Source organism: Penicillium diatomitis (assembly GCF_028827545.1).
Source record: "Penicillium diatomitis strain IBT 30728 chromosome Unknown utg000010l_segment0_segment0, whole genome shotgun sequence".
Taxonomy (NCBI): domain Eukaryota; kingdom Fungi; phylum Ascomycota; class Eurotiomycetes; order Eurotiales; family Aspergillaceae; genus Penicillium; species Penicillium diatomitis.
Window position 1 is genome coordinate 331,801 of NW_026623182.1, and position 20,164 is coordinate 351,964.

At 52.4% G+C, this 20,164-nt stretch overlaps 8 protein-coding genes across 8 annotated transcripts; 5 read left to right on the forward strand and 3 right to left on the reverse strand.

Annotated features, from left to right (window-relative positions):
* Positions 1-224: 224 nt before the first annotated feature.
* N7539_007145 (DsbA family oxidoreductase) lies at positions 225-1,120 on the forward strand (the record flags this gene model as incomplete). The annotated part of the gene is made up of 2 exons (XM_056936746.1): positions 225-269; positions 452-1,120. 2 exons carry the CDS (start codon positions 225-227, stop codon positions 1,118-1,120), a joined length of 714 nt encoding a protein of 237 aa, XP_056787545.1.
* A 252-nt stretch (positions 1,121-1,372) lies between these two features.
* N7539_007146 (uncharacterized protein) lies at positions 1,373-3,174 on the reverse strand (the record flags this gene model as incomplete). The annotated part of the gene is made up of 5 exons (XM_056936747.1): positions 1,373-1,459; positions 1,526-1,599; positions 1,668-2,793; positions 2,991-3,049; positions 3,147-3,174. 5 exons carry the CDS (start codon positions 3,172-3,174, stop codon positions 1,373-1,375), a joined length of 1,374 nt encoding a protein of 457 aa, XP_056787546.1.
* A 704-nt stretch (positions 3,175-3,878) lies between these two features.
* Positions 3,879-4,343, forward strand: N7539_007147 (uncharacterized protein; the record flags this gene model as incomplete). The annotated part of the gene is made up of 2 exons (XM_056936748.1): positions 3,879-3,887; positions 3,942-4,343. 2 exons carry the CDS (start codon positions 3,879-3,881, stop codon positions 4,341-4,343), a joined length of 411 nt encoding a protein of 136 aa, XP_056787547.1.
* A 1,649-nt stretch (positions 4,344-5,992) lies between these two features.
* On the forward strand, positions 5,993-8,536 carry N7539_007148 (6-phosphofructo-2-kinase PFK26; the record flags this gene model as incomplete). The annotated part of the gene is made up of 2 exons (XM_056936749.1): positions 5,993-6,288; positions 6,703-8,536. 2 exons carry the CDS (start codon positions 5,993-5,995, stop codon positions 8,534-8,536), a joined length of 2,130 nt encoding a protein of 709 aa, XP_056787548.1.
* A 1,175-nt stretch (positions 8,537-9,711) lies between these two features.
* N7539_007149 (amino acid permease) lies at positions 9,712-11,799 on the reverse strand (the record flags this gene model as incomplete). The annotated part of the gene is made up of 7 exons (XM_056936750.1): positions 9,712-10,108; positions 10,213-10,572; positions 10,657-10,762; positions 10,818-10,965; positions 11,034-11,075; positions 11,141-11,342; positions 11,426-11,799. Coding segments are annotated over 7 exons (1,629 nt in total), but the record flags the coding sequence as incomplete, so codon positions are not given.
* Positions 11,800-12,348: 549 nt separating this feature from the next.
* On the forward strand, positions 12,349-13,828 carry N7539_007150 (isoaspartyl peptidase/L-asparaginase; the record flags this gene model as incomplete). The annotated part of the gene is made up of 2 exons (XM_056936751.1): positions 12,349-12,465; positions 12,521-13,828. 2 exons carry the CDS (start codon positions 12,349-12,351, stop codon positions 13,826-13,828), a joined length of 1,425 nt encoding a protein of 474 aa, XP_056787550.1.
* A 3,766-nt stretch (positions 13,829-17,594) lies between these two features.
* Positions 17,595-18,074, forward strand: N7539_007151 (uncharacterized protein; the record flags this gene model as incomplete). The annotated part of the gene is made up of 2 exons (XM_056936752.1): positions 17,595-17,884; positions 17,954-18,074. 2 exons carry the CDS (start codon positions 17,595-17,597, stop codon positions 18,072-18,074), a joined length of 411 nt encoding a protein of 136 aa, XP_056787551.1.
* Positions 18,075-18,402: 328 nt separating this feature from the next.
* Positions 18,403-19,121, reverse strand: N7539_007152 (kinase-like protein; the record flags this gene model as incomplete). Its single annotated transcript, XM_056936753.1, has 4 exons — positions 18,403-18,606; positions 18,682-18,813; positions 18,927-19,005; positions 19,039-19,121. 4 exons carry the CDS (start codon positions 19,119-19,121, stop codon positions 18,403-18,405), a joined length of 498 nt encoding a protein of 165 aa, XP_056787552.1.
* Positions 19,122-20,164: the final 1,043 nt, after the last annotated feature.

The following is a 20,164-nucleotide window of genomic DNA, read 5'->3' on the forward strand; positions in this document are numbered from 1 at the left end:
TCTTGACATCATACCTTGGTTTCTTTCGTTGGAGGTTTGTCCTTTATCCTCACCGAGTCCGACCCCTTGTCTCTACATATTACTTCCTCTTCTCTTGACTGTATCTGTGTCACTGTCTCGAGTTTAGTCTCAATTACGACCATTTTTTTTTGGTGGGGGATTCCTCACACTTACTACTTCGTGGAAGCCTTACCTACCCAGTCTACATCCTCCAATCTTTCAATATGACGAATTTCAACATCCAGATCATTTCCGACACCATCTGTCCGGTACGTGGACGTTGAGGTCCCATCCCATCCCATCCCCAGAAACCAAAACCTCAACCTCAACCTCAACCTCAACCTCAACCTCAATGCCATTCCCCTCCTCCTCCTCTTCACATCTCTCACAAGCACAAGGCACAACCCCCACCCATACAACTGAAATACTAACATCATCACCACAAACACAGTGGTGCTACGTCGGGTACCGCCGCCTCTCGCGCGCCATCCTCGCCCACCAAGGCCAACACCCCACCGACACATTCACCCTCGACTGGCACGCCTTCTACCTCAACCCTTCCTCCCCCGAATACCCCGGCGTCAACAAGGCGCAAGCCTACGGGCTGAAATTCGGCCACGAGCGCACAGCCGCCATCTTCGCACGTCTCGCCGCCGTCGGCGAGGGCGAAGGCATCAAGTTCAATTTCGGCGGCAACACGGGCAAGACGCGCGATTCGCACCGCTTGCTCTGGTACGCGGGCCAATTGGAGCATGCGAAGCGGGGGACGGGGACGGGGACGGGGACGGAGGGCGCCACGGCGGTGATTGGGGGTGTGCAGTCGCGGGTGGCGGAGAAGTTGTTCCGGGCGTATTTTGAGGATGAGAAGAATATCACGGATCCGGCGGTCTTGCTGGAGGCGGGTGTGGAGGCTGGGTTGGATGAGGGTGCGGTGAAGAAGTTGTTGGGTTCGGATGAGGGGGGTGCGCAGGTGGATGCTGAGGCCAAGATGGCGTCGATGCGGTTGGTCACTGGGGTGCCGTACTTTACGATCCAAGGCAAGTATGCAGTGGAGGGGGCGGATGCGCCGGAGACCTTCTTGGAGGTGTTTGAGCGGGTGAAGGAGGATGAGAAGGCTTGATTTGGGGGGGGGGGGATTACTCCTTGCGGACTTGATCCTGTTGTGGTAACGCTGTAGGGCCAAGGCGGGGCCAAACTTATGTTTACGTCAATTACATAAGACGTCCTAAGCATGAAGCTCCAGGATGATATATACATGGGATCTTTCAATTGGAAGAGCACAGAGAGCCAATGGGTGCATGTACCGACTTCTTGTAATTTAGAACTCTTCAGGACTAAATGTGACACGCATAGTCACATTCCTCCAAGGCACTCAAAGCTTCGCCCGGAAGGTGCGTCGTAGCGAGTCGAGAGCGGACGGTCCGTCGTAAATCTGTTGCTCAACCATGCGGGTGTTGATCTATACGAGTCAGCTTTTCGAGCAAGCACATCGCCAACATGGCTCAAAGGGATGAGGAGACGTTACATGTTGAGGGCCAAGGGCATCGACAGTTTGCACGCCGAGCAGGCGCATGCACGTTTTGGTTTCGTCCGCAAGTACTATCCCCAAATAGTTAGTATCCAGTGTCCAGTGTCCAGTTTCATAAAACAACGACAGCAATACGCACTTTGCAAAGTCCTTCGGACTCCATCGGGACCACCGGCAGCCAGCCCCCAGAGCGCTGCCCGCCCAACTCCAACCGCCTTGGCTCCGAGGCACAATGCCTTCACCACGTCGGTGCCACGGCGAATACCGCCGTCAACATGCACTTCCAGCTTATCGAACACTTCGGGGCAGTATTTTCGAATCTCCAAGAGAGTATGCACAGCAGGTGGCGCAGTGTCTAGTGCGCGTCCTCCGTGATTAGAGAGGATGATACCCTTGACCCGGGGCGCGTGGAGAGATGCAATATACGCATCTTCATACGTTTGCAATCCTTTCAAAATGATGGGGAGGTTGGTGTGCTGGGCCAGCCAGGGTAGTGTCTTTTGCCATGTCAATGATGGATCTGTGCCAGCAAAAAGCTGCTGACCGACTCCCCCGGAGCCGCCGGGACCGTTGACATCCGGAGTACCATCCGCAGCACGCTCCGCAGCTTTGACGCCACTTGAAACCGGCTGTGAGACACCAACCAGACTGTTGCGCTCGTCTTCTTCGCGCTTGCCCGGTACCGGAGCGTCCAAGGTCAGAACGATGAATTTGATGGCTTTCAATTTATTGATCCGAGCCAACATGGCTTCGCTCTTCTTGCGGTCGACTTGGACGTAGAGTTGCCAGCCAAAGACTTGGTCCGGCGCCGCATCCTGGACAATCTGCTCCGGTGTCATCGACGCATTGTTGGAGATGACCTGCATAGCACCGAAGCTGCGACAGGCCTCGGCGATACCTGCCTCGCCGGAGGGGTGGCCCAGACGAGCCATGGCCGCAGGTGACACGTAGATTGGCATCCCCAGCTTATGACCTAGCGCCGATGTGCTCAGGTCACAGTTCGTACAGTCGACGAAGACTCGGGGACGCAGAAGAATGGAGCGGTAAACTTCATTGTTAAACCGTTTGGAGACCTTGTCATCCGATGCTGAGTAGTAGTAGGCCCACGCTTTCTGGCTGACTTGTTTCGTCGCGACCTCTTCAATCTCATCTAGGTTGAGGAGGGTTTGCATCGGAGGCGGGCCTGTGGCCTTTTCCGGTGCCGGTGCCGGTTTGTCGTCCTTGGGCAAGGTGCTCTCGTCCACCGTGCCTAGACAGGCCTCTGGCTTCAATTCATCCAGAGTCCCCGGGGGTGAATCGGGTCATATTCTTCCGTAGCGTCTTTCCCCGAGAGTTTCAGAATTATGTTCGCGCCGCCAGGATGACTAGGTAAGAAGTCTGTCACCTAATATCATTCGGTGGTATCAGCGACCATGTCCTACTTAGTATCAGATCTGGACACCGTTTTGCTTCACTTTCATACATCATAGACCTTGCCGTACAATATCACCCAGCAGCTCTCTGCGGTGTTGTGCTTGGCGACTGTGCAATTTGGTCAGTATTACCCCACAGACATCAAACGGCGGGCCAGCTTCACTTGACCGAGTCGAGTCGCCGCGTGGAGGTATTTGAGACTTACCCTCTGCGGCGTCCAAAACTTTCGCCATTTTGATCTGCTATGTGAGCGCTTGTTCAACGTACGCGCTCACAAAGGTCATGAGAAAGGGAGAACGGCACGGTCAATGGTCAAGGAAGGTCAAGACAAAAAGGCACGCTCATTCGGAGATGATCCCGACCCGCCGAAGCTGGTCGTGTGGGGGTTCCAACTCTGGGGGAAATCCCGGCGATTGTCGTCCTCGTTGGGTAACTTCGATTGCCGACCGTCTTGACTCTTGAGTCTTGACACACTTTCGAGAGTCTCATAACCGCCCCCACGTCATTGATGGGGAAATTTGTCCGGGCTGTTTTTGCACGATTCGGCGTTCTAGGCTGGACGCTGGACAGTGGACAGTGACACAATCTCAAAGCCATGTTATGTTGCACAGTGGAATATTGCTGGAAAATCCCTAGCCATCTAGAGACATTGTGGCATTGGATCAATGATGATATTCCAAGACCAGCAATATGTCACGCTCTCGAATATACAAGGTCATGTCTAAAAGTAAAGTGCTGCTTCGACGAAATCCGTCAAGCTCGTGATCGGTCGGGGAAATGATGCAGTCCACGTGAGCATCGATCGTGCGGGCTGTTTTCGTCTTCGCCCAGGCGCTTTCACCCCTCCTCGATCACTGCCACCAGGAATCACTCCTCCGACCAAAAACATCTGGCCCCCCTCCCCCAAAAGACAGATAGGAATTAATCAAATCTCATCATGTTTGAGGTGCGTGAAGCCTATTCCTCATCCCTTGCGTCCTCCCCACACTGACAGGTCCAGCGACGAGCGGCCGACCGATATCGCCTACGGATGCACCGGGCTCGCTCCGCAGTCCTCACCAACGATGAGATTGTCGAAGTGCGCGCTGCCCAGCGAACTTTTGAGGGCGCCTACGTCCGAACTGCCTTGTCCCAGTTCTCCTTTGCGCTGGTCGTTCTCAAAATCTTCACCGCCGAGTTCTACAGCATCGGTGCGCTGTTCGCAATCTACGGCACCGGGGTCTTGATAATTGGTCTCTTCCGGCGCTCTCAAGGCAACCGACAATTCTTTTCTGTGATGGGGGATGACGGCGTCCATCGACACAAGTTTCGAACCAGTGGGAATGCGGTCGTGGTCCTGACTGCGCTGAGTATCGCCGCATATGCCTGCTTGATTGGCCTTACTCTGCACCTTGGCAAATAACTCGACACGACTGGTCTGCCACTTTATCAGACAGTCCTTCCGCCTATCTTGTCTGAGTCAGAGTGATCGCCTGCGAGATCACCTCTTCCGCGCACACAGTGTCACGCTCCGCTGATGCCTCACCCTGTCGGCATTGGCCCCCCCCCCTCCCTTGCGTTACCGCCAAGCGCCAAGAATGATGTGCCACTGCCACCCCGAGCGACCTTATCATCATATTGTTGTGCGGGTACATGCAGCGGAGCAGATCTCTCCTGGGCATCTCGTGCATTCCGGTTGGTCGGAGCCCGATTAACTTGTGGCGGGCATCGAGGGTTCGCGCCAAGGGGAAGCAAGTATGCTAGAATGAACGCCCAACCAACGTCAAGCGGTGATGTGCGTGCGACTGTAAAGCCTCCAGCCTTGACGACTCCAAGTCTGTCTGATTTTAAATCGGTCGGCGGGGGTGCACCTTGAGCTTTTGTTCCGGGTCGATCTCAGACCCCTGCAGCCTCAGCTCTGACTACGCCGCAGCGCCCGAGTGGACAGGCAGTCATAGTTGGTCTCGACCGCCCGACCGCTCTGCAGGCACAGTCGAGTTGCTGTGAGGCAAGAGACATGAAGATAGGGATAAAGTCATATGGAGTTCATCAAGGGCCAAGGCTGGCCGATTTCCATAGCCAAGCATTCTGTGTTATTATAGCAGATTTGATAGTTCCGAGCCCATCAGCTCGGAACATTTTCCCTATCGTGCGACAAGGGCAGCATTATTTAAGTTGATCTCCGTTATACACTTTTTAGCTACTTTGTAGATCCCCGTGTTTATGGCTAGAGCAGTTGACCTGGATCTTCAACAATCTTCCTGTATGGCTTTTTTTGAAAAGGTTGACATCATTATACTGAGGCTGCTCATATCGCCCTGAGATCCACCGTATATGCTCTGACACTCAATGAGAGGTGACAGTACAGTGACTTCATTGCTCTCCTCCAGGCCCGCTGCCATATTAGGCAATAGCTGGTCACTTTGGGGGCACCCAGTACTTCCTTTCTCGAACACAACCCTCAGAGAGCACGACGGCACCTGCCTGTTTGCTATCTCCGCGTCCATATTCGTCGACGGCCTTCCTCAAAGCAAACATCCTTGACGCGTCGTTCCATCACACACACAGCATCCAGTACTTATTCTCTCCCTGGCCCTTCATCTCCCTTCATCTCTTTTCCCTTCTCCAACCTCTCTGCCCGTCCTAACTTCCATCTCACTGTCGCTGGGTTGCAACTTGCACCATCAACGCTTGCACCCCGTTGCCCAAATTCATCTTTCCACACATCCCCAAACATCCCTCTCTTTGTTCTCTGACCCTCAGCCCCTTCCTCACCACTCCTCGTGTCACTCTGGGAGAGTGCGTTGTTGAAGATTCTCACCAACCAGATCCCCAGAGTGAAGCACACGGTCGAAAGTGACGTTTATCGGAGTTGAGTCATCCGCCTCTCCCGCTCTCACTTTCTCCGCCTCCGCCTCGCTTTTTTCAGAGCTCTCCATCAGGATTTTGCCATCAGAGGCAACCACGTCTTCACGAGCGCACCACTTCTAGAACAAGCAGTGCAGTCTCCAGGCGCCACAGGCACCTTCCACCCGCACCTTGCCCGGGAACTTGTGACTTCCCTGCGCTGTAATGGCGCAACACTCCTCCATCGCGCGGTCGGCTATCATGACGTCGGCCAAATCGCCCGATGTTGCGAAGCAGGGCGATCAGGCACTTGAGAACCTACGGTCCAACGGTGTCCCATCAAACGGAGCTAACAGCGGCTCGGGTAAAGAAGGAGCGTTGATGCCTCCTGGCCCGAAGACCGTAGTGAGCAGAGCGCTAGGAAGCGACTTGCATTCCGATGCCCACAGAGGATCGCTGGGCGGAGTCGGAACCGCTTTGACGGACACTCCGATTTCTACCGCACCTCCCTCCCCACAGATGTAAGTCTTGCCTCTCTGAGTCGTCCATTTTGGTGCTTTCAGCCTCTCGCGTGTCTTTGAAGAGTCTGGACCTTCTGTGAATCCATGACCCTGTCCCACTGGATGTGACTGCTTAATCCATGAGGGAGCCTATGAGCGCGAGGGGCACAAACCTTGAGCCAGGTATGCTGCGATGTGCCTCGGGTCAATCCACTCGCCGTCGAGTACGGATCTGGAAGCTGGTCTCCGACGTAAAGCTTGTGCCTGACCGCTATACGTCCTCTGCACGGTGTAATTGGTTCCGGAGCTGTCGTGGCTAGTGCCTGACTGGATCTCGTTCTTGCCTTTTTTTTTTTTTTTTTCTTTTTTTTGGTTTTACTTCCATCACGCTTATCTGTTCTCTGACCCTGGACTGACTCATCGCTTCCTTCACAGCAATGGTCTCTCTGCTGCTAGCACTCCAAGCCGAGTGCGAGCCACAACCCTTGATATCCCGGGTCTGACTAGATCTAAAGTGTCCCCAGATGGACGCATCGCCTCCCGAGATGTCGGCTCAAAGCTGGTCATCATCATGGTTGGCCTGCCCGCACGAGGCAAGAGTTACATCACCAAGAAGCTCGCTCGCTACCTGAACTGGCTTCAACACGACACAGAGATCTTCAATGTTGGCGAGCGTCGTCGTGTCGCTGCGGGCAAGTCACCCTCCCCCGCCGCACGGCCAATGGATAAGCGTACAAGCAGTATCCACAAGGATCTCGTCGACTCTGTGCGTCGACTCAGCGTAAGCGTCGGCACTGCCAACAAGGATGCTACTTCGCCTCCCGAGGAGGCATCATCGCCTCCAAATGACACCTCGCTTCCCCCTCCTGTCATTCCAGCGAAGATCCTCATCAATGGTGAAGAGCCTGGATCGTCCATCTCCCACCATGGCAGCACTGTGGTTCCTCCCAACGAGGCTAATCAGACCTCTGTCGACATTCCTGCCGATGCTGTCACTGAGGCTTCCCCAGAGCCCATGGATCAGAGTGCCAACTTCTTCGATCCTTCTAACCAGATCGCGTTGAAGCTGCGTGAGCAGGTGGCTCTGGACACTCTGGATGAACTTCTTGAGTACATCCTGGAAGAAGGCGGCAGTGTTGGTATCCTCGACGCGACAAACAGCACCATGGAGCGTCGCAAGGCCCTTGTCGACCATATCCGTAACCGTGCTGGCCCCGAGCTGGGGATCCTGTTCCTCGAGAGCAGCTGCGTCGATAAGGATCTCTTGGAAGCCAATATGCGGCTGAAGCTTTCCGGCCCGGACTACAAGGGCCAAGACCCCACCACCGCGCTGGAGGACTTCAAGAAGCGCGTTGCCTTGTATGAGAAGTCTTACGTTCCTCTCGGCGAGTACGAGGAGAAAAACGACATGGCCTACATTCAGATGATTGACGTGGGACGCAAGATCGTGTCACATCAAACGCACGGCTTTCTCTCCTCACAGGTCGTTTACTATTTGCTCAACTTCAACCTTTCACCGCGCCAGATCTGGATTACCCGTCACGGCGAAAGTGTGGATGATCAAGCGGGTCGTCTGGGTGGTGACTCGGATCTGAGCGAGAACGGGCAACGCTATGCCAAGGCGCTGGCCAAGTTCATTGATCACCAGCGGAAGAAGTGGGAGCTCTACCAGCGACAAAAGAACCTGATCAAGCACTTCCCGCCGCGTCCTGGTGACAGCACCCCTCCCAATCCTTCGTACATCCCCCGTGATCGTCCACGCAACTTCTGTGTCTGGTCGTCGATGATGAAGCGCGCGGTCCAGACCGTGGAGTACTTTAATGACGACGACTACGACGTCAAGCAGATGCGTATGCTGGACGACCTTCACGCAGGAAAGATGGAGGGCATGACCTACAAAGAGATCCAGCAGCAGTATCCAGAGGAATATGCCCACCGTAAGAAGGACAAACTCTTCTACCGGTATCCGGGCCCGGGCGGAGAGAGTTACCTGGATATCATCAACCGACTGCGCGCTGTGATCGTGGAGGTTGAGCGTACGACTGATCATGTTCTCCTGGTCAGTCATCGATCTCATGCTCGTGTGCTGCTCTCTTACTTCCGTGGCCTGAAGCGAGACATGGTTGCCGATCTGGATGTTCCTATGGGCATGCTGTACATGCTGGAGCCCAAGCCCTACGGTGTTGACTTCAAGGCTTACCAGTACAACCCTGACAGTGACTGGTTCGATGAGGTGCCTGATTATGAGCTGCACCAAGTCGGTGCTTGAAGCCATACAAACGGGATGCTTCGTCTGGCATGACCGTTGAAGACAAGCGGTTTTGCACAGATTCCATATTGTCACTCACAACATTATCTCATCCATTCGGTCTTGTGGTCGTCCTCCATGTCACACGACAATCCACTGGCGCAAGGAGGCCCTGGCCACAATTGCTTGAATTCCTTACGGGCTCACGATTCCATCCTGCATTCCCATACTGTGCCTTTCCGTGTCTTTGTTTTCCCAGGCCCTGCAAGCATTGTTGGTGCGTCGAATGGTCTATGTCTTATGTCTCTATTCGTCTCCTCCTTCCTCTGATTACCCCCCCCCCCCCCCCCCCCCTATGTTTTATCACGATACTTTTGCTTCTTGTGTGCCGTTGCTTCTGTACCACTGGCGTTTTGCATGGGATGGCGTTCAGGCGGGTATTTTGCTCTGTGTGCCCGCAGTTGAGCGTCATGACTAGAAGAGATTCCCATTTTCCCATCCACTGGATTGCTTTGTTCTGTGATGCCCCTTGATGATGAATCGATGAATCGTGGCTATCCAGTTATGTGCCTTTCTCCTCGATTCGGCCGGTTTTGGCTATCATCGCTAGTCCCAAACGAATGATCACATCCACTATTCCCTACTTATTATTTCCAACAAACGTAGCCCAAAACGTAGCTCGTTGTCCAGCGGATTCTAGTTGTAGATGATCGGCTCTGTCGTCTTTGTAAAGCTGAATGTGGGCTTCCGCCACAAAGGAATATTCAACATCACCTGTAGTGAAGGACCCGTGCGTAGTATTTGGGATGAAAATACACCTTCATCATTCAAGTAGTATATGCCCTGATCAACCACCTTGATCGCTTGGATGGCTGTCAAAGTTCTATGCTGTACCTCAGCACTAGGTCCCTATCTCCTTCCAGGGCATGGGAGACAAATGCATTCATAGGTTTCAAGGGAGAATCCATTCATGAAATAGACAGTACTCCAAGTTACGTCAGCTCGCTGTGATCCTGTTTTATTTCATTCCCCCCAGTTACCTGGTAAAGAGCTAGGTCAAGTAGGTAAATCCTAATGAAAGCACAGGTAAATGGAAACTACCCTAGTCTCGCTTAACACCAACTACTAATACCTGCCTAGACACCTACAACAACTCTCATAACCCAAAGGAGGAAAGCACGTTGAAATCAACACACCAGAGCCCATCCCCTCTTCATCCTCTCCCTCCAACTCCTCCTATCGTCGCCCGCATGCTCAGCCGTATATATATCCGTGACCAGATCGATCGTCTCCAACCTTTGGAATTTGCTCTTCTTCACGTACTTCCAGCCCAAGTACATGGGGACCATCAGCGGCAACTCCACGTAGTAGCTCACAAAGAGCGTTGGATCAAACACGGGGCTGAAGCAGCTCCAGCCCTGGACGAGGATCAGGAAGATGTTGGCGATGACGACGAACCAGGGTCCGTAGGGGTAGGACCAGTTTTTGAAGGGCAGGAGGTGGGTTTTGCCTTGTGCCGTGAGGGCGGCGCGGAACTGGAGCGAGGCGATTCCGATGGACATCCAGGTTATCATGTTGGAGACGCCGACTAGGCTGGGGAGGGGAGGGTGTGTTAGTGCGTGGTTTTGAAAGGTAGTATGGTAGAGATACCTTTCAAGGGGGATGGGAGGAAGGGGGGGGGGGGGGGGGGGGGATACTTTTGAAGCCAGGTCCAAAGTTGTCCTGCACCAACAAAGCTTGATGCAAAGCATAATCCAGCAATAAAGGCCGTGGCGAGGACTGCGACCCAGGGAACTTGTTGCTTGTTGAGTCGGCCCAGGATCTTGGGGGCATGTTCATTCACGCCCATCGAGTATAAGAGTCTGGCTCCGGCAAAGAGGGCATGATTTCCTGCAGACAGGACACTGGTGACGATGACGGCGTTGATCACGCTGCCGGCTGCCTTGGCTCCTGTCATTTGGAAGACGATGGTGAACGGGGAGGTTCGTGAGGATCGGCCTTCGAGCCCGGGGTAGTTGTATGGGACGTTGAGACCGATGATTATGACGCTCAAGAAGCTGGATGAGAGCAGTTCAGAGTCAGATCCAATGTGAAACCCCGAGAGGGGGTAGGGTTCTCAACACAATGAATGACCAACTTACTAGAAGAGCAAAATTCGCCAGAACACGTTTTTCACAACACGGGGGATGTTTCGAGTGGGATTCCTGGTCTCACCGGCGGTAATGGCGATTGACTCAGTCCCGCCATCTGATATTGGGTTAGCATACTGAGGTGACCGTCATAAACGATAAAGAGCACCTACGAGCACAAGAAGCCGTCACAAAGACAGAAGCAAAGCCTCCAATCCCATCCACGAATGGCGCTCCGGGGATGTGCCAGTTCTCGCCGCCGATATAGTGGCCAGAGGTGTTTGCGCCGCAATTGACCACGATACCAAGAATGATGAAGACCTGGGAATCACACGATGAGTGAACGCATTCAAGACTGATGCTATCTCGGCGCAAAGATGGATACACACCAGCATAGTGACAATTTTGAGAATACTGAGCCAGTATTCGGGCTATTTGTAGACAATATTAGCCACTCATGTCTCATCGAGTCGGTGCTTCTGTATCTTCCACTGACCTCTCCGTATACTTTGACACTCATCAGATTCATGGCGATCAAAAGCACCCAAAAGATCAGACTGAGGCCCCAGCCTGGAAAATTGTCGGTCCAGTACTTCAACAGAAGCTGCAAGGCAACCAGGTCCGAGCCCACGGTGACCGCGTCTCCAAACCAGTAGTTCCACGAAAGTGCAAACCCGTAAGCCTGGTCAATGAATCGACTGATCCATGAGACGGGAGCATGTCAGTGTCCATTTCTCAACTATGGTATCCAGGGGGGCCTCCCTCGAGGAGAAATACTGACTTGGAAAATGTGCAGAAACTACCCGCAACAGGTATAAAAGTCGCCATTTCACCCAGAGCCAGCATGGTGAAATAGACGATGACACCAATGATGGTATAGCAAAGAAGCAATGAGGCCGGACCGCCAGTTGCGAGTGCACCGCCAGATCCCAGGAACAGACCTGTTCCAATGGTACCGCCGATGGCGATCATCTGCACTTGACGTGCTGAGAGTGCTCGGCGCAACTGGTCCTCAATCACTCCACCCTCAACATCATCGCCGTATTCTTTGGTGTGTCCTGCGTCGACGGTGCCATGGACTGCCACATCCTCGCTGACCTTTCTGGATCCCGATCTATTGGGCTGGTAAGCCACTGCAGGCTGGGAGAGCGACATCTTGCAAATCCAGGTCAGGATGCCAACTTCATCAAGCTCCGGAAACCATCCGGCACAATCTATCCTGAGGCTCGCAGCCACCTCCCTCTTATATTTGGCCTCCCCATACTATTCTGGTCTCTCGTCCCTGAAGTGCTTTGATACCTTGCTGTCAACAGAGCTCCGAGCTCGCGCGGGGTTGACCTTATCGCCACACGCTATGGTCCCCGATATTTGTCCGCTTCCGGTTGAGATGTGCAGTCCAGCTGCTCATCTCGACTCAGGTGTGCTGGACCACATGGATCCCTAAGGAAGGTGCTATCCTGGAACCCCCAATGCCAGGCGGAAACAGAGCGGGCTTACTTTCCAGGAAGGAACAACAGGATGATCGATTCCTTAGACTTTGTAATGACTCAAGTCTCGGAGGAGTGTCAAGTAGGAGTATCTCGGAGATGGTCCGTCGCTATAAAACGGGGCGGCGAGGTCGTGTACACAGTACGGGGTAAACTGTGGTAAAGGAGAGAAGCTTGCCAATTTATTTGGAAAGCATACCAACTTCAAGACACAGTCATGACGAAGCGACTCTTCAAGCCTCGCGTGGTCATTCATGGCGGTGCTGGCAACATCCTGCGTCAAGACTTTCAAAAAGAAGAATATGAGCAATATAGAACCGCCCTGCTGTCAATCGTATGTCAGCATTCCTGAGTGAGATGCTGACGAGTCGCTGACCTTTTCGACGCAGGTCTCCAAGACAAATAAATACGTGACGCAGATACTGCCTGGCGAAGGTGATTCATGTCAACCCTCGACCGGAGACAGACGTCCGTCTGCACTCGATATTGCTACATACGCCGTCACCCTCCTTGAAGACCACCCGTTGTTCAACAGCGGCCATGGATCAGTCTTCACACGCGATGGAACCAATGAGCTCGAGGCCTCAGTCATGGCCTCTGACGGGCTCAAAAAGCGATGCGTGGGAGTCATGGGGGTGCGAAACGTCAAGAATCCCGTCATCCTGGCGCGGAAGATCTTGGAGCACGGAGAACAAGATCTTGAAGTTGAGAACGAGCTTGAGCCCCGTACTACCTCGCATAACGACCAAGGTGGTCCAGCCCGGCCGTCCCCGTTGACCAAAAAGCCACTTGATGTTCCATTCGCACAGGGTCATACCCTCATTCGCGGAGAAGCTGCAGAGATTCTTGCGTCAAGATATGGGTGTGAACTTGTTCCACCAAGCTACTACTTCACTCAGAAGCGATGGAATGAGCACATTCAAGCGCTGGACAAGGAGAAAAGAGGAGAGAGTCTCGCCACCTGGGATCCTGAGGAATATCTGCCGCAAGGAACTTGCGGTGCCGTCGCCATGGACGAGCACGGAGCTATTTGTGCAGCAACAAGCACCGGCGGTCTCACAAATAAGATCTCCGGCCGAATTGGTGACACTCCGATTCCCGGCGCGGGCTTTTGGGCAGGTCAGTGGGATGAGAGCAGCCCGTCTGTCACTCGTTCAGTCTGGAATCAACTACCTCAAAGCTCCACGGGGCTGATTTCCCACGAGAGGATGAGTACATCATCACCCGGCCTCTGGCAGATCTCGTTGCCTATTTCACGACTCTGGACCAGGTCGAAAGAGCCGAGTGAATGGTCACAAGGGGTCACTTCCATAAGATCAATCGGCCTTTCCGGCACCGGAACCGGCGACTCCTTTGTGCGAACCGCTGCTGCGCAGGGTGTCCTCGGTCTAGCCCAGTGGAAACCCGAGACGGGCACCAATGCTCTCAAGTATGTAGCTGGTGCGGACGGGATACTTCAACAAAATGCCGGTGATCGATGGAGCAAGACTGGAGAAGGCGAAGGAGGAATGATCGGCATTGAGAGCATGATATTACGGGACAAGAGCGGCGAAGTGGTAGGGACCAAATCTGTGTTGTTGATGGACTACAACTGTGCGGGAATGTACCGAGCCTGGGTAGATGACAGTGGTCAGCCGAGGATGAGCATCTGGACAAATGGCGCTGAGGACGACGAAGCCAAAGAATGGTTTCCATAGCGCTTGCCTCATATTGTAATGGAAAGAAACAAAAAAAAACTCAATGTACCTACTCTCCCCATGCCGAGCAGCGCTTTCACGATAAAGATATAACCAGGTGACCCAACTAGAGCAGGGCATGTAAGCTTATTCGCGGCTGTTTCGTGGCTGGGAAGTCGTCGTCCAACTCGCAGAAGCAGGAGAAAAGCTTACTTGAGGTAAGACTTCACGTATACTGAGCACTTGTGTGAAGGGATCTGAACAGAGTCGACCCAGACCATCGAGAGCATACATGGCGAGGCGCACCTCGCAGTACAGATGCTCACAGGAGGCCTCGGACAAGCTTAGCAGTAGCAGTCAATTAGCAGCCAAAGAGATCTATCAAAAACATATGCCCCATTCATTTGACCTGTGGCATTCACTAAGTGAGCTGAGCAAGCCGCAAATGTAGCAAAAAGTAAACAAATGAAACTTACAGTACGGTCAACTCAAGGCTCAGGAATCAGGATATCCGTCACCTTGGTCTTCATCTCCTTTCACACTATTATGTCGACCCACTCCTTATGAACTCATTCTTCATAAGATCGAGCATTCTGAATGCATGCTGATCACTAACCTTTCTTTTTGCGACTCAGACATGTTCATAAAGGCAGTTAATGACCGGCAGCACTACTTTGCTGAAACGACCTTCTTCGTACCCTCCACCACAGCATGGCTCGATTGTTTGGTCTCAAATGTTTGCTGCCTTTGAGACTCCATAACTTTCTACGCGTTGTTGTGTCTGATGCCTGTGGCCTCTAGGCAGCATAGGCAAAATGTTTGCTCTTTCGTCACGTCGCCCCAAAACAGACACGCACTAGTCAACATACGACATCTTGGGGGGTATAAAAGGTCTCTCTTCCCCTGCTTCTCCCTCTCTTTCTCTTTCTTCCCTCCTTGTCCTTCTCACTTTTCTTTACTCTCCATCCACACCGTTCTTCTTTCTCTTTTTCTCCTTCCCCCCATTCTGCCCTCTCCCCCGTCCCTCACACCACGCCACAGCACAACTCGTAGTTCCCTTTCCCCTCTCACTGCACTTTGGGATCCGAGACTGCTCTCACCGATCTCTGCATGCTCTTCTGGCCTTTTTCGCTTGTGAACCCTGCTCTGAGCATGCATCAGGCCTCAAGGTGCTACGGATGAAGGTGAGCTTTGTGCACGATCTCTCCCCCTACCCATTCATTCCCCACTTTGGCTTCGATGATGATAACGTGCAATCGCACCCTGAGACGCATAAACAAAGTGAATTAAACATCTGTCCTTCCTCGTCTGCTGCTTTGGCCTTATATGATGACAATGTGCAAACGCACCCTGAGAGGCGCACACACACACACACACACACACACAAAGTGAAGCATGCCCTTCCCTTGCCCCTACCTGCTGATACAGCCTTCACGATGATAACGGGCAAATGCACCCCGAGAGGCATGGACGATGATGCCCTTTATGGAGTCATTCTCTTCACTTCAACTCTGGCTTGATCATATCATAAGAAAGGCCTACTTCACCCATTCATACCTCGGTGCGCGCTGTGCTTTGGGCTGACGAGTCTGGACTGGAGAAAGTGTGTAGAAACGATGAGTGATATCTTATTGAAGAATCGTTTTCTTCGACGGGAAGATTGGCTCTTGCACTTTTGCCAAACCTGGATTGCGGGCTTTACGGCGATGAGCTATAACGAGTCTGTAGCGAGCCATGAATGTCTTGTCTCGATGAAATGTCTGCTGCTACGGCAGAGGACTTTGAGAGACGCGTGGGAGCCATCAGCGATCTCCTGCTGGAGAGTCATATTCTTCGGTGAGGGTCTTGCGTCTTGCACTGTCCGAGAAGAATCTTCAGCCGGATCTGACTGCTTGGCTTTGTGGGCTTTTTGCTACAACGGGTCTGTAGCACGCCTGACTTCGTCTCTATGATGGGTTCGATGCTACGCCAACGGACTCGGAGTGACATGTCGGAACCACCAGTGGTCTTTTGCCGAAGAGTCAAGTTCTTCGGTGAGGATCGTGCGACTTGCATTTTCCGAGAAGAATCTTCGGCTGGACTCACTCTCTTCGGTGAGGACATTGCATGTTGCAGTGTCCGAGAAGAACCTTGGCCTCTCTTTCCCGTCGAGAGTGAATTCATACACCGCACCTGAGCCAGATCCTTACACGCTGGCTTGTCGTGACGGTGCCCAATCGACTGGAGGGGTACGGAATATTCAACATGGCCTCAATTCTCCTCCCAGCAGAAGATCAGTGTGCACCAAACCTCAACCAGATATCCACACGCTGAGTTGTCGCGACGGTGCCCAATCGACTGCAAGGGCACGGAATATTCAACATGGCCCCCATTTCCTCCCGACAGAAGATCAGCGTGCACCAAACCTCAACCAGATACCCACACACGCTGGCTTGTCGTGATGGTGTTCAATCCACTCGAGTGTGTGGAATTCTCCGATCAGCCCTCGATGATGAGCTAAAATTCGAAATGAATGAGAACCCGACTCTGAGAGGCGCAACCTCCCCCTCCCCAAACTAGCAACCCCCCTCTCTTCCACAAGAAGAAAAACAGGGAGGTACTGAATTACTTTCTCTGTCCCCAGTACTGAGCGCTTCGACAGCACTCACCCACTCCAATGATGACCTGACTTCTCAATGATCTGAGGATTACAGTGGGTGAATGTGTCTGGAGACTGGTATCAAAAGACCTTTTGGCCCTCACAACAGTTGAATCAAGGTCATCCTCCGTCACCAGACCCGAGTATGCCAGTATGGCACCCCCCGATCCTTGCCATACATGAGCGTGACGTCTAGAAATAAAATACTGTGATCAAGTCAATATCTCTCTTCCTTCTTGAGCACTTCTGTCTTGTCGTAAGAAAATCAGCCTCTTCACAACTACGACAATCAAAGTTTCGATCTCCATCTTCCCACTGGCTCCACATCTAATCAATCTCGGCCTCGACGCCGCATTACACGCTGAACGAAAACAAGAAATCTTAGTGACCTCGCTCCATTACCGATAATGCTACGAGCATATCAAAGCTTTTCCTTTCCGACATCAAGATACTAACACCACGACGCCACACTCATCTCTTCATGTTTCCAGTATCGCCGCCGAACAGGCCCGTTCTGAGAAGGTGCTGCACTCACACTGCAGTGGTGGACTGCATCATAGCCAGCATTTCAGAACCCCGGTTGCCGTATAACCCAACACTGCGAGCAATAGTGCATGGGGACATTGCACAGGTCAACTCCGCGGCCGGGATTTTTCCAATTTTTAATTCTATTCGCCAGTCACTTGGCTTTGGCTGTAAGAAACGCCCATACCGGGCCCTGGCTGCCTGCCTGCCAGTTCGCTAAAATGGGTGCACACGCGTCGACAGTTACGGATCATGTAAGGTACGAAAAGTTGAATGAGATTGCTGGATCAAAGATAAAATGAACAGACGAAGTATTCATAGCAAGTTGACCAAGTTTCCCAGCAGAACATGAAATGATATTGCTTCTTGAATGGCCCAACACAGGTAAATCATAGCCATCAGATACCATGCTCTGAGTGGTGAAGAGCACAGAATGCGGCATAGCCGCAAAGCTCGCCTAAAGTACTTTAGTCCAGCCCTTTCAATGATCAATGACTCGCTGCGGCGGGGGGTACGGAACTATAAATGCAAAGCGTGTTTTACATCCTCCGGCTGATTGGGTTGCCGCCTGCATCTTTCGCCTTCCTCACATCCACCCACCACACTGCCTGAACCCAGATCCTCATGCCGCCGAAAAGAGTTATCCTCCGACTGCGAGACAATGATTTCCCGGACTTTATTTACTCTGATATCATTGACTGTGTCAACTTATATCTCGCTCTCGACGGACGCCCCGAGGAACCGGTAGAGGAACTGGTACACAAGCATCATTGGCACTATCAGCCTGCCAATCCAGATTATCCGAATCAACGGTTCCATGTCATCATCGATGTTGATAAGGAGGAGCACACTGGACCTGTACGGGGAGAGTTCAGCCATGAGCTCTACCGTGTCGCCAATATTAAGGGGGCCAAGTGAGTCAAATCCAGCTACTCGGCAGACGATATAATGATAAGCAGCAGTGTTGATCTAATGTTCTCTAGGCGTATTGTGCTGCTCAAAAACAAGCTCGAGCTAGAGAACTTCTTGCGGAAGATGCGACAGTACACCGATACGACATATCCGTGGGGAGAAGATATTTCAAGAACAGGCCGGTCTGAGTGAAGAGTCACGAGGTGTGTATAACGTGGAGAATGATTGATTACAAACCTGATCCTGTACCTAGCATGTTCGATGGTTTTTCTCGCTTCGAGCACATTGTGTCTTTATTGAATCTTCTCTCTGTCACTCTCATCTTCAAGGACTGCATTCCACGGAAGGGCCCGTTGAACTACCTTCAATCGACCATTGCTAGCTAGCAGCATCTTGAAACTATCAAGTCTACCAGATGTGAGTCTCGCCGAGATTACACCATCTCATCACTTTCTCTTTCAATGATCTTCAACGACCTCACTGGTATCCCTTCACTTGCAATCTGCTGTGGACTTGCATGTCAATTGGAGTGCCTATTCTGCGGAAGTAATCCCCCCCCCCCCTTCCATAGACCTAACCTCATGTCACCGCGGAATAGCCGGTACACTTCGTGAAATGCATGGTTCTCGTACCGCTGTTGAACTTTCGGATCGGCGGCCTGTTCCCGCGAAAACCGTGCAACTACGAGCTGTGGGTCCCGCCTTCCATGAACAATGTCCTCGAACTAAACAGGATATAGGTCACTGTGTGGAGGTTTGCCAATCATGAGCGCCTATCGAACAAAAAGATATGAGCGTACAGTGTCAGGCAGCTTACAATATGTCGGCAAGAAGTGCGTTGCATTTTCATACCCTGGATAGTGTGACGAGTCGAAATCGCTGAGGCGAATGTCAAAGTCATCGTCAACAAAAAGTTCGCCGCAATACCAAATCTGAATGGATGATGTCGTAGAATTGACCGACCGCCACCACCTTCAGCACTTGTGCAAATCACTTCGACTTGAGGTCCGGGATACCTTGATTCTGCGGAAACTCAAGAGGTCACCATGCGGATAGTGATGTCGATGAAGTCCATTCTTCCTCGGCAGATGCATTCGGCAATGCGAGGGTGGTCATGCAGAAGACTGTATATAGTTGCTTCGCGGATTATTGGCTACAAGTCTTCTTCACTCCCGCTACGGGATGCCTTTCTGATGATCATGTTGTTCACGAGGTACACTTCGGCGAAGAAGCCGCTCATGACAAGTTTTTGATTTTAGGATAGCGGTATGAAGGGGCGATGTGTGGTGTAAATCATATGAATTCATTGCTCGCGGAAGATGGGCTGGACTCCATCTAGTGCGGAGACAAGACAATAGAGGCTTTCTTCATGGCTCAAATTGCCGGTTTCTCCATCAAATTGTTCGTAGTGAGACGGCGACGGCGAACGCTCACCGATCGCAGTCGACGCATGCACTAAGCAAGCATTCGAAGTGCATGCAAGCTTTCGAGTGGCAAGACCGCAAGAGTACCGGCTCGTAGAAGTTCCAACCTGTGTGCCGGATTCAAGTTCACTTTCAGAGTCCTCACCACAGAGGTAACATAGGCGGTATCCGTGGTCTTCGATGACACCTGCATATCGACAAGCCCCAGCAACCAGCTCGATGATAGCCGAGGCGGGTCGCCGAAAATGAGATGACCAATTAATAGTATTGAGCGGCGTCGACGGGGACCTGCAGGTAGATGGATGAAGGTTGTTGCATGGGTGAGCCCCCGGACGTCGCCCATGGGGACTGCAAGATTGTACCTTATTCAACAACTCATCCTGGCCCCAGCCTCGTGAAGTGTTCGAGCGTCCAAGTTGTTGTATTGGAGATCTTCACAACCTATACGTGCGAGGTTGCCACGTTGATTACATGGTCCTGCGCGTCGCGAGCGCCGCACCGTGAACGAGTCGACCTGCCGAGTAATCCAGTCAGCAAACTAATTGTAGTTCATGCTTGGCAGAGGTTCAAATGATATCGAGTAGCTTGCCATTTGCCACTTCTTTTAAAGATATCCTGCTCTCTGCGGCCGCCCTAAGCGCGAAGCCATTCGTTCGATCGATCTCTTCCGGCATGGGTCGTCGAGCAGATGTCGCTCTCGGACGTCCAGATGTAACATACCTGGTTTGATTTGTAGGACGAGTAATCAAACGAGATGGAGTTGGGCAGTTGGTCGTGTCGATGCTGATTGGCGTTACCAGCCTGTCCAGGGCCGATCTTGAGCATTGATGAAAATAATTCGATGTGTGGAAAAAGGCCC